The sequence below is a fragment of the Anopheles darlingi genome, chromosome 3 (assembly GCF_943734745.1).
Source record: "Anopheles darlingi chromosome 3, idAnoDarlMG_H_01, whole genome shotgun sequence".
NCBI classification, from domain to species: domain Eukaryota; kingdom Metazoa; phylum Arthropoda; class Insecta; order Diptera; family Culicidae; genus Anopheles; species Anopheles darlingi.
The window spans coordinates 53,200,112-53,212,041 of NC_064875.1; the positions used below are offsets into that span (position 1 = coordinate 53,200,112).

Sequence of the window (11,930 nt, forward strand, 5' to 3'; positions counted from 1 at the left end):
TTGCATAACTTTGGGAGAATTCATTCTCTCGTTTTTCCTCTCATCCACCCTCGCTACTTTGCGCAATCTAAATCCGTTTAAAATAAGACTATAATTTTCAATTTTTACAAACTAAGTAGGTTAAAAAAATGTTTAAAAAACAAAACATAATGCGTTTAAAGCGCATGATTTATTAAAATCGTTGTCAGCTATAAACTATAGTTATGTCGGCGCCACGTAAACCATAAAATGGAAAAGATTAAAACGATGTACAACAACCCATAGATTGTATTGTGAATTATTACTTTACAAAAACGATGACTGTGGAAATTGATGCTGAGCAATGACGCCCTCGTTGCAAATCCATGCCGATCCATTCTCGCCCTCAGTGATCGCTCGAATCACGCATTTGCCAACAACGTCCGGGCTGTAATGAAACCGTTACAAACAGAAAAAATTAACCTTTCCTTTACCGAAATAAAGATATTTTTTTTTTTCAACCTTTGAGCTTGAAAGCGTTTCACGTAATCGTCGAACAAATCCTGCAGCCCATCGACGTCGATTGGAATCTGCATGCAATGATTGAACATTTTCGTCTTTGTAGCACCGGGGCAGATGACAACGAACTTCACACCAGTGCTATCGAAGATTGGGGGCACCTGGATCAAACGTAATAATTAGCCCATGATCACTTATCGGCGTTTGTTGAAACATACTCCAAGAGATCTCGTAAAGCTAACGACACCGTGCTTTGAGGCGCAGTAGATCGGAAGGAATGGTATTGGTTCCAGTCCGGCAACGGAAGCCACGTTCACTATCACGCCTCCTTTCCCTCCCTTACTACGTGACATCAGATCGAAACAGAAGAGGCTCGAGTTAATGACGGCTGTCTGCAAATATGAATGCATGAATATCGCATTACTACTCGTTTCTGTGGGCGTACGACTGCACGCACCAAATTCACGTTGATCAGTTGATCGGGAACCTCACTGGATGCAATTCCGGCCGAGTTAACCAAAATATCGATCGAACCGAAAGCCTTCGCAACGTCGCCTCCCAAAATCTCCAGCAACGCCGCTCGGTTTGCAATATCGCAGTGTTTGAACAAGATTGTTGCCTCTCGATTGCTTTCTTGTAGCTGCTGGCGGCTCGCTTCCGTTAGGTCCACAACATCTAGAACACACAAAGTCTGGAAAGCGGAAGTAAATGCTTATAGCTAGCTACACGTTTATTGAATCACATCTATTTCAATAAGTAGACCTGACCTCTACCCCTTCTTGGAGCAGATTTTGGCAAATAGCCCCTCCGATATCACCGGCACCACCAACGACTACAGCTTTCTGATGCTTCAGCGACATTTTTACCTCAGAAGAGCAAGCGATCCCTTTATCTTATGACACACTCTGCTTGATTGAGAGCCTGGGAGTACCTTAGACTATCAAGTAGCAAGTTCTAATGGAGACTGAGCTCGACACAAAAACCACATCTCGTCTGAACTCACAAAGACTGAATATTTCATTGGCGCACGTCTAACGGCTATTACCGTGGTTCTCAACGCGATCTGGCGCCGTTAAACAGTAAAAGCGTCACATACCAGTAGCACACCATGCCAATTATAAAATGCCCGAGCTGTATAAAACGTAAATGTTCGCCTAAGCGCTCAAATGCCGCTTCTGCGTTCAACGTGCTTTGCACTTCAAATAACTGTCGTTAAGAAGGCAAGGTCATATTTCAGGGTCAGCTACGAATTCTCTGGCGACGAAATTCCCAATTTTGGACCGACCCTGCGAAACACAGAGAATAAGGTAAACAACTACGATAAGGATTATCACTGCCTCTACGGTGCAGTTTGGGAAGTTGCTTTCAGACAAACTTTCCATCGCGAATGAACCGAGTAAACGACAATCCAATGCCGCGGCTTGTTGTATGCTGGTGCTCACAGTACCAACCATTAACCTGTTATCCTTTAGGCAAACTACTTTCTGTAAGAATTCAAGTAGACGAGTCAGTATTGCGTTACAGATGCCACGCTGCCAAGATTCACTTCAAACGACAACAATCGATCGGAATCGTTTATCATTTGCGTGCGATGCTACTACGGTTGTCAGAGCTTAATGACTACGTGAACTTGGAGCTATCTAGGCGTGTATAGCAAAGTTGATACATGAAAATGAATCATTTCCATCATGCCGATCCGCAGCCCATCGATTAACCGGTTCCGAGCAGTTCAAGGTCATATCGGTTCGCTAAAATTGAAGCGATTGTTCACGTTTCTTATTTAAAAAAGAAACCTCTTCAAAACAATCTCTATCATAACCTCTTTAGCACCGTGAATCTTTTTTAATTTCCAAAGATACCTTGATGTTAACATTTGCTACTGGTAGGCGGACATGGATTATTCCATTAAACGATAATAGTCAAGTGCAATGGCTAGATACACTCCATATGGGGATGAACAACCCAAACGGTGCGTAGCAGTAATTTAGTTGTTATTTTATTGTAAGCCACGCAAGAAGTGCGCTAAATATCAACCACCTCTTGGCTTACCATGGCTCCATTTCCGATAACCACTACGAAGAGGAGATGTGGGCAACGGGTGGCCCTGTTGCCTTGGTTGGCGAACTCAGTCGTAAAACCACCGGTGACATTTGGTGGCATTCTTGGCGGGCTTAACCGCACTGGATCCATTTGCGTGGAACGATCCGATCCGACTACGTACAAATTTAATGTTGCTCTGTTTTTTTTTTTTGTTTGACTTGATTCTGAGTTGGTTGAACTCAGCAGGTTGATCGTGGGCACTGGGCACTTGAATGGCATGATTGTTAGGTAGCCGCACGTTTCTTTATTCATTCTTTTCGTAGCACAAAAATGATTATATATTTTGATTCTTCAAAACTAGAAATGACACAATTCGTTCAGATACTATCTTCACATTTCGTCGATCGTACACGCCCAGACCAGCAAACAGCAAAAACCTGTTCACGCGTCAATCAAGAGAATGCTGCGCTCGATTCTACAGCACCAAACCGCCAGACAGCATACGAGCTTGGTGGTTAATCATTAGATTTCTACTTGGAAGAACACAGACTCACAGGCAAATGGCAATTAACCAGCAGCATGTTCTGGAAGATCGACGAAACTGAAACCACCCTGTTCTGAAATGTTAAACCATGGATGCGTGAAACATTATACTTTCACTGCCTTTAGAAGAAGGTGCGAATCCACTTTTTAGACTCATCACCAGACATAAAAAAACCACAAGCACGCATTATTTGAACCGCACTCCGACTTGAATTATTCACCATTTACGATAACTTTAAACAGTACATCCAATTAACATTCATGAGCGACGATTTAATAAACGTTAGCCCATTTACTATGATCAAACTTCCGTATCTGGTAAATTCATGCCGTCGAATTGTCGCAATAAATCATCTTCTTCAGCCCCGCCGTAGCAGTGTCACAGAGAGAAGAGATGATCATTATTAACCAAAGCAAGTGACGGCACCAATATCAATGGACTTGAACGTAGCCGGGTAGCCAATGAATGAGTTCTACGTGCACTCTTAACATGAGGTCAAATACGATTAACAGATATTATTGTTGGATAAGTTATTAAACCACACAGGCGGTCTTTCACTTCCCACTTTCGCATGATACGCCCCGGACTCACCTTCGACATTATTTGTTGCCATGACAGCATAAAATCCTGGAATACATATTACCCGTTTGCACGCACCATTTTCATCACATTAGCAGTGAAAGAGTTATGCCGTCGGTTTGAGTCGACTCCCAGGCGGGGAACTGCTCCTCCTGTAGAACCTGCTGCACTGCCTACTGTACAACGAGGCGTCATTACATTCTTTGTCAGCACAAAGCGAGATCTTGTGCGAGACTTTTTTCTCTTTGCTTGGGCGTTGCCTGTACTTGCCGATCGCGGATCTAATTAATTGCCACGCCGTTCCTTTTGGTTGGATCCTTCGTGCCACCGATGTACCGACCCTTTAAAACCCTTAACATCTCCATGATTTGTGAGAAGACTTCATGATGGTTTTTTTTACTTCGTACCCAATGAGCATATAAAGGATCAGTAAGGATATTCACAATGCATCGAAAAGAAATTTGAGCAAAATTAATAATAAAGAATATTAAGGTTCTCCCGATTTGTCCATTCCATTAAGGGTTCACGCAAGGGTGTAGTTACTAGTTGTACAATCGCAGGACATTATCATAATCGTTATCTCCATCTTTGTCGGAATGCGTGCCTGTTGGACTCCTTGCTACGTGACACTTCCGCAATACAGCAATGCTCGTCGCACGCACCCGGCAAAGATGAGAGAGGATTCACTTTCAACAACGTGCGAGGGCTCCAAACCGGACTGAAGTCCCTTTGGCTGGCAGGCTATGCGATGCTCCATCGATCTTGACCTTTTCCAGGGACGCACCTTGTGTTTTATGCTGCGGCGTACGTTACATATCCCTTTTGCGGCATATGCTATCGCGAAGTAAATAATCCTTCGTAAGGCGATTAAGAGCATTGGCAGCTTGTAACGAACAAAGCACTTACAAAGCCCGTTAAAGGGATTGTTGGAGCATGGAAATAACGCTTTATGCGGATAGAAATACACCACCGATCGATCGAGATATAGAAATTGGGTTCGGTTTAGAAGTACTTAGTTGATAGTACAACATGTTTGTTACTACACAAAGAGGCTACTGAAGATAATTTGGCTGGGGTTTCATTCTTTCAACTTTATACCTTAATAAACTAATATTTTACATTTTGTCAGCTTCTCCCTATATTCTTAAGTAACATTCATACATTCAGCAGAAAGAAATCAGCAGAAAGAGATGCATTTGCCAAACAGTTTATAAAAAAAATGTCACTTTCGTGTAACATATTAACATAACATAAATATAAGAGTGTCGCAAATACACACAAATAGGTTTGAAAATATGTTTCCTTTAGCTCTTCGCCTGCACTCTGCAACTGCATTGAAGGTGATGGTCATGGCTGCCGCATTCACTTCCATTGCCTGTACCAACCCACCGGTTCCCCAGAAAGTAAAGTCCGGTTGCACGTCAGGGTTGATGTCGCCCGCTCGGTGAACTGATAATGAAAGTGAATGTGTGGTCCTTGTCATGCACGCTCCGTGTACGCTCGCATCTCCAAAACCGGCCAAAACAATAGCAATACGAAAGACGAAAAGGAGAGCGCATCGAGAGCAGACCCGCCCCAGGGGAGGGTCTGCAGGCGCAAGATCTGTCGCAAGGTCAACCGCACGCGCACTGTCGTCAAGCAAGTGCGCCACCTCCCTTTGATGCTTTCAGGCACTGCAACCGGCACACGTGCTTCTTGTTTTTCCCTGAAAGGGGTAGAATCGGGAAACGCAACCGAAGACGGTCGTTCGCTCGATCGGTGGCGATCGGTCGAGTGAAGAACCGGTTCCCGGTCGAAGGGGGCCCTGGAAACTATCTCGGCATCCCGCAGGATCACGAGGATCACAATGCCGACCGGGGGCCAGTTTGGGCCGCACGCGCGATTTCTGTATAAATACGCCGCCCAATTAAGTCGAACAGTATCAATCGTGTTCCGTCCTCCGATCTAGAGCGAGTACTGAGTGGTTAAGCAACCTCCAGCAGCGCTTCAGAGTTTTTTTTTGCAAACATCCCAGTTTTCGCAAACCCATCAACCCGTATCAAATATGAAGCTGTTCGTCGTCATTTCGTCCCTGCTGGCCGTGGCCACTGCTGCTCCATCGGCGGTCCTATACGCGGCCGGTGGTCAGCCGGCACTGTACGCCGCGGCTCCGGCCACTGCCTACCTGCTTCCGGCGGCGGAGGTGTCGAGCCAGTATCACGCCCAGGACGAACTCGGCCAATACTCATATGGATACAACGGAGGACTGTCGGCCAAGGCGGAGTCGAAATCGTTTGATGGCGTCACCCGCGGATCGTACAGCTACCTGGATGCGGAGAACAAGCTGCAGACCGTGGCCTACACTGCCGACGCGCTCAATGGATTCCGTGTGGCCGCCTCGAACCTGCCAGTGGCCCCAGTTGAGACGCGCACCGCTCCCGAACCAGTGAAGGATACTCCCGAGGTCGCCGCTGCCAAGGCCGAACATATGGCCGCCATCGAGGAGGCGAAACTGCGCAACGCTGCCGCCGAGAAGGACGATGCTGAGGTGATTGCTGCTCCGGCTGCAATTGCTTCCATCGCTCCGGCTCCGGCTCCTGCCACTTTCGCCTACTCCACGCAGCCGATCGCTTACACCACGTACGCTGCCGCTCCCGCTGCTGCCGCCATCGAACTGAAGGCTCCCTCCTCCTTCTCGTACTCGACCTACACCCATACGGCACCTCAGCTGGCCTACACGCAGTATGCTGCTGCCGCACCGCTTGCCTACACCGCTTCGTCGTACGCTCTGCCCGCTGCTCCGATCGCCAGCCTTCCGCTTGCCCAGTACTCGTACGCTCATGCTCCAGCCACGATCGCTCTGGCTGCCCGTTCGCAGCCGGTAGAAATTGCGGCCCTGCCCGAGCCCGTCCAGGATACGCCCGAGGTTGCCAAGGCTAAGGCGGAGCATTTCCAGGCCGTCGCTGAAGCCAAGGCTCGCAGCCTACAGTAATACAGCGTGGGCCAAGTTGAGGCCAACCATTCAAATACCCATGTAGGTACATCCCTACGCATCCGATCACCTACACCCGACAATAGCACCCCCACCTTACCCTCCCCCCGTTATATTGGACTTCGAGATGTGTGAATGTCGAAAGATCCTTTGTACAGTGAGCAACGTTTAGTCAGAAGAAAGAAGCAACAAAAAGAAGAAGCTGAAGCAAACCACCAACCAGGGATATGTGAATAAAGCAAACCCCTGTCTTGTCGAGACAGAAGGAGGTGAAAACCTTGCAAATTTAAAAATGGCCCTAGTGCCCCTAGTGTTTCTTCAAGTAAGTGCCGCATCCGAATGTTTCTCCCGTCGTAAATGCAGCCGGATCGTAGACACTTTTTCCCATGATCGTGAACTGCATTGCGTATTGACCTGTGCTTTCCATTAGCTGGTTGTTGCCCATGGTTGAAAGATATTTTTAATCAGTTTGAACTAAATATATTTTTAACAATTTTGCACCAATCATTCAATTAGTTTACACTGATTCAGATAGCTGCAAATCGTTGTACTGTAATAGGTAAGATTCGTAGATGGTGCATAACAAGGGCGGACTTCGCTCGGATATTACTAACAAAACACATAAACTACATTTAATCTGATGATTTTAGTATTTGATTTCCAATGTGGGAAAAGAATTATCATAATTTAGCAAACCGTAGAATTATGGTTGCATGTTCTCCACTATCCAGTTCATGTAGCTAGATACTCGAGTGTAAATTCCCGGGAGGCTTAGCTTTCCGCATGAATTCACTCCAGCTGATACGATTCCGTATTGGACGAACCGGCCACCCACGTTGGAACCCAACGGTCCTCCTGAGTCCCCCTTGCAGGAGTCAACCACCTCTTCGCCTCCAGCGCACATTTGGAACTCCTCCGAAAGGTCTATTCTGAGTCCATTGTCAAGCAATTTTTGTTGGCATTCTGCTACTGGTACATACTTTTGTAGTGCCTGTAGTAACACGTCGGACGTTTTTTCCTGCTCAGTCGTACCCCAACCAGTTACCGTGCAATACTTTAAAATTTTATTCCGAACATCCTCTCTGATCGGTAAGCAAATGGGTTTGATGGAATCTGCGATCAATATAAAGTCGTGGTAGCTTATTAGTGAAATTAGTTTGAGTTTTTACTTACCGCTATATGCGACTTCTTGTGCCATTCGAATCAAAGCTATATCATGCCGGAACCGAATCGGTCTGTTGTACTCGTTATGTACTACCGTCGACTCTATGTCAACCTCTATCGGCGGAGGTGCACAATACGGTTCATCGTCGATAACATCAATGCAATCAACTAATTTAGTTTTATCGTGCTCGCCGAGAAGGACTTTCGACCTGTTGTAGAAGAAATCAAATGGTAGTTAGAATCGCATTGTATTTGGTTTTTTAATCGAGTATGTTTGGTGATCTAATTGTATTACGAGTTATCTTACAAAATTCAATGTAAATTGAAGTGCAATAAGCTAGATTACAAACTTACAACTTAAAATTCCTCGTTGTTCGCACGCAATGTGCTGCAGTCAATACGTAGCGATTGTTGATTAGCGAACCACCACAACCATCTACTAGCACACCGTTCCACATGTATCGAAGCAACACTATCCACGGGTATTCGAAGGGGGCCGTATTATTGCCATACCCAATCCTGAAGGTCTCTATAACGCCACAAGATTTCGTCGGTAATTGCTTCCAAAAATCGTTGCTGACGCTGACGGGGGTTGTAGACGATGTTGTCGTGCTTACAGGGGTTGTGGTAGAGGTTGTCGTGTGTGCGGGGGTTATTACAGAAGGGGTAGTCCTGATTGGGGGGGTTGTTAAAGGCATTGTTGGATCGATTTCCTGTGGCACACAACATACACTTCGCAGTACATCGGGTAGTATACATGCTAAGCGATTGATGTAGGTCTGGATCCCCTTAGAAGGAGGTTTAGGTGACTTGACGATGTTATATATGTTCCGACAGCGTTCGATTGGCACACAGAATCCTTCCTGACGAGTATATGTGGTGCACGCTGGATCACTTTCTGTTACAATTCATTGATGATAAAAAAACGGATTACTAGCAACATCCCTGGCAATGGAAATTTCAAACTACGGACACTCACGGGATAAAACGCCAAACACATGGGCCACTATTATCAGCACAATCGATAGATTTACCAGCGCCATTTTTCCGACACATTCACTGTTACTTAGGACAAACACACTTATAAAAATCTACTAATAATCAATCAACCTTCCTCAGCTATCCTACGATTTTTTCAAGCAACGCACCACTCTTGCTCCAAGTACATACACCATGTGATCAGATCAGTCGCTACAGAGTAACTAAAATACGTGCAATACACGAATTGATACAAAAACTCCGATTCAATCAAGAAAACAATGAAAAAACGAGATAATTATTAAACGAGCAAATTACACCATAATACGCACACAGACTTGCTCGGCGCGCTCTGGTATTTTAAAATGTGTTAAGCCTCGATGATCGCTGTTCGTTTATGTTAACATCAGAACTCCTCTTAGATTCTCTTTTATGTTCGAATTATCATTGGATTTCATTTGCACATGAACATAACTTAAGGAAGACTGTACAAACACTGATGTACGAGCTTACATGCGGGAATCCCGAGCGGTTATCAAAACTTCTAGAGATGACGAGTGAGGGGTTGGTTAGCTTGTATAGACTTGTTAGGTACTGCAAAATATCATCAAAACATAATTAATTGAAGGCTTGCCCATTTCATCATTTTTGAAAAATTCTGCAATCGCCTCTGAATCCGAATCCCATTCCAGACAAAATCAAGCTCACAAAACTGTAGGTAAATGATGCTCATAATTTTAAATAAAAACAGTAGTACTAATAAAAATTACATTAAGACTTTCATTAGCGAAATTAGCTTGTGCACTTTGTTGGTCTTGGGGTTTGATCAGGAATACCGAACAGTAACAAAGTTATTACAATGACCATACCTGAAATCATGCTATTACAAATGATCATAAATTTCTCTATTAAATTTAGCATATCAAGCACATTTCAAACACCTAGCTATTGCCTTCAAAGTTAAGCTGAGTTATTTAATTTATGCGGTTGGTTTCATTCCTTCATAATACAAAAAACAGCAGAGGAAAAATGCTGGATAGTACAGTTAAATTTGAAGTGCAGAGTTGAATAACTTGAGCTGCATGCCACATTAGCATTACTATTATTATTCTTCAATAGCATTTTGGTACGACGCGAAGATGGTAGACCTAGCTTGAGGTGTTAATCAAATGTTGCGCATTGCACATTTCTCTTTTCTCATATTCTCATTTTCCTTGTCGACCCTGTTGCAATTATGTGAAATGTAATTGGAAATGACAGTGGAAATAGTTTCATGAACCAATCCATTGATTATGGACAACAAGTAATCTACAGTTAGAAAAAGGAGTCGTTGAAATCTAGACATGCATAGAAATCCTGGAATATATTTATTTTGAATAATTAACAATATTGTAATAGTTTAAATTATTTTATTTTATAACAGTTCGTTGAAGATCTTCAGATTCATGTTGTTTCGTGCGTTAAGCGTTTGTTCATGGTTGCATATTCTCCACTATCCAGTTCATGTAGCTAGATACTCGAGTGTAAATTCCCGGGACGCTTAGATTCCCGCAAGAAACTCCCGCGGTCGATACGATACCGTATTGAACGAATCTGAGACCTTCGAGATTCATGGCACTAGCCAACGGTCCACCTGATTCACCCTTGCAGGAGTCAACCAGCTCTCTACCTTCAGCACAAAATTGATACTCCTCCGAAAGATCTATACTGAGCCCATTTTCCTTCATTTTTTGTTGGCATTCTGTTACGGGTACGTGGTTTAAGGATACCTGCATTAAAATATCGGACAACGTTTGCTGTTCAGTCGTGCCCCAGCCGGTCAGGATGTATCTTGATACAATTTTATTCCGAACATCCTCTCTGATCGGTAAGCAAATGGGTATGATGGAATCTGTGGTGAAAATAAAGCTGTCTGTAAAATCAATGATGGTTTTTGAGTTGTTGCGATGTTCACTTACGACTATATTGGACATCTTGTGCCAACCGAATCAAAGCTATATCATGCCGGAACTGAATCGGGCTGTTGTACTCGCTGTGTACGATCGTCGACTCTATGTCAACATCGATTGGAGGATCGGCACATTCCCGATCGTCGTTGAAATACACATTACAGTCAAGGGTTTTCGATTTATCGTGCTCCCCAAGGCGGACTTTGGATCTGGTGTAAACGAATGAAAACATAAAATGTTTATTTCGACAGCATCGTATTTGATGTTTAAATCGAACGAATCGAATTTCAAAAATGATCTTATTTTTGTAGATTACCGATTAATAGCAAATAAGCTATGCTACTTACAGCTTCAAATCGCTCGGTGTACGAACGCAATGTGCTGCCGTTAATACGTAGCGATTGTTGATCAGCGAACCACCGCAACCATCCACCAGCTCATCGTTCCGCATGTATCGCAGCAGAGCCATCCACCGATGCTCGAACAAATGAGACAAATTAGTTCCATCTAAACGGTTGTATCCACTTATGCCACAAACTGTCGTCGGTAGTGAGGTCGGTTCAATTTTAGGGGCTGGTGGATCGATTTCCGATGGCACGCAGCAAACGGTTCGCATAACATCAGGGCGTGTACAAGCAATACCATTCAAATAATTTTTGAGCCCCGTAGTCAGGGGTCTGCGCGACTTTACAGCGCTGTAGACGTTCCAACAACGTTCGATCGGCACACAGAATCCTTCCTGGCCAGTAGTAGTGATGCATGCTGGGTCGTTTTCTGTTACGAATCACCAAAATTGTTATAGAATTGAGATTAACTTAGCCATGGGTTTAACCAGCAACTCTGAATCTCTGAAGGAATTTCCCAGCTACGGACACTCACGGGAAAAAACGCTGCATGCATGAACAACTATCAACAGCACAATCGAGAGTCTTCCCAGTGCCATCTTCCTGACACACTCCCTGTTACTTGGGACAAACCCGCTCAAGGGAATCTGCTAATAATCAATCGGCCTGGATCCACAACCCCCGGTTGCGGCAAGCACTGGCTATCTCTGATCCGATCGATGGTTATAAAATCACTGCTGTGCCCACAATCAGTCGCATTCTTTTTATACTGCAGCGAATCCTAATCAATACCTAATCAATACCTCAGTATCAGTATACCAATATTAATCAGTATCTGTACATAAATATAAGAAATGATTGTCATCAAGTGTGGCTTTAGGGCT

The 11,930-nt window shown here is 44.3% G+C and overlaps 4 protein-coding genes across 4 annotated transcripts; 1 reads left to right on the plus strand and 3 right to left on the minus strand.

Moving 5' to 3' along the window:
• Positions 1–150: 150 nt before the first annotated feature.
• On the minus strand, positions 151–1,467 carry LOC125957370 (alcohol dehydrogenase 1-like). Its single transcript, XM_049690027.1, has 5 exons — positions 1,245–1,467; positions 935–1,168; positions 696–869; positions 481–638; positions 151–406 (listed from the first exon to the last, which is right to left on the minus strand). Exons 1-5 carry the CDS (start codon positions 1,335–1,337, stop codon positions 286–288), a joined length of 780 nt encoding a protein of 259 aa, XP_049545984.1. The 5' UTR covers positions 1,338–1,467; the 3' UTR covers positions 151–285.
• Positions 1,468–5,596: 4,129 nt separating this feature from the next.
• On the plus strand, positions 5,597–6,784 carry LOC125957554 (RNA-binding protein 14-like). Its single transcript, XM_049690342.1, has one exon. It carries the CDS (start codon positions 5,685–5,687, stop codon positions 6,609–6,611), a length of 927 nt encoding a protein of 308 aa, XP_049546299.1. The 5' UTR covers positions 5,597–5,684; the 3' UTR covers positions 6,612–6,784.
• A 530-nt stretch (positions 6,785–7,314) lies between these two features.
• LOC125955594 (serine protease grass-like) lies at positions 7,315–8,818 on the minus strand. Its single transcript, XM_049686732.1, has 5 exons — positions 8,755–8,818; positions 8,466–8,673; positions 8,130–8,333; positions 7,785–7,984; positions 7,315–7,724 (listed from the first exon to the last, which is right to left on the minus strand). The coding sequence occupies exons 1-5, from the start codon at positions 8,816–8,818 to the stop codon at positions 7,315–7,317; spliced, it is 1,086 nt and encodes a 361-aa protein (XP_049542689.1).
• Positions 8,819–10,225: 1,407 nt separating this feature from the next.
• LOC125955595 (serine protease grass-like) lies at positions 10,226–11,757 on the minus strand. Its single transcript, XM_049686733.1, has 4 exons — positions 11,582–11,757; positions 11,050–11,476; positions 10,712–10,911; positions 10,226–10,665 (listed from the first exon to the last, which is right to left on the minus strand). Exons 1-4 carry the CDS (start codon positions 11,643–11,645, stop codon positions 10,226–10,228), a joined length of 1,131 nt encoding a protein of 376 aa, XP_049542690.1. The 5' UTR covers positions 11,646–11,757.
• Between the last annotated feature and the right edge of the window lie 173 nt (positions 11,758–11,930).

Bases quoted from the DNA above. Each gene is read 5' to 3' on its own strand.
- LOC125957370 (XM_049690027.1), bottom strand. From the start codon at position 1,337: ATGTCGCTGAAGCATCAGAAAGCTGTAGTCGTTGGTGGTGCCGGTGAT. The intron at 1,169-1,244 runs GTCAGGTCTACT...TCCGCTTTCCAG, and splicing joins TGCTCCAAGAAGGGGTAGAG to ACTTTGTGTGTTCTAGATGT. The intron at 407-480 runs GTTGAAAAAAAA...GTTTCATTACAG, and splicing joins AAACGCTTTCAAGCTCAAAG to CCCGGACGTTGTTGGCAAAT.
- LOC125957554 (XM_049690342.1), top strand. From the start codon at position 5,685: ATGAAGCTGTTCGTCGTCATTTCGTCCCTGCTGGCCGTGGCCACTGCT.
- LOC125955594 (XM_049686732.1), bottom strand. From the start codon at position 8,818: ATGGCGCTGGTAAATCTATCGATTGTGCTGATAATAGTGGCCCATGTG. The intron at 8,334-8,465 runs AACAACCCCCCC...TTTTTGGAAGCA, and splicing joins ATCGATCCAACAATGCCTTT to ATTACCGACGAAATCTTGTG. The intron at 7,725-7,784 runs GTAAGTAAAAAC...TATTGATCGCAG, and splicing joins ACAAGAAGTCGCATATAGCG to ATTCCATCAAACCCATTTGC.
- LOC125955595 (XM_049686733.1), bottom strand. From the start codon at position 11,645: ATGGCACTGGGAAGACTCTCGATTGTGCTGTTGATAGTTGTTCATGCA. The intron at 11,477-11,581 runs GTGAGTGTCCGT...GATTCGTAACAG, and splicing joins TGCATGCAGCGTTTTTTCCC to AAAACGACCCAGCATGCATC. The intron at 10,666-10,711 runs GTAAGTGAACAT...TTGATTTTACAG, and splicing joins ACAAGATGTCCAATATAGTC to ACAGCTTTATTTTCACCACA.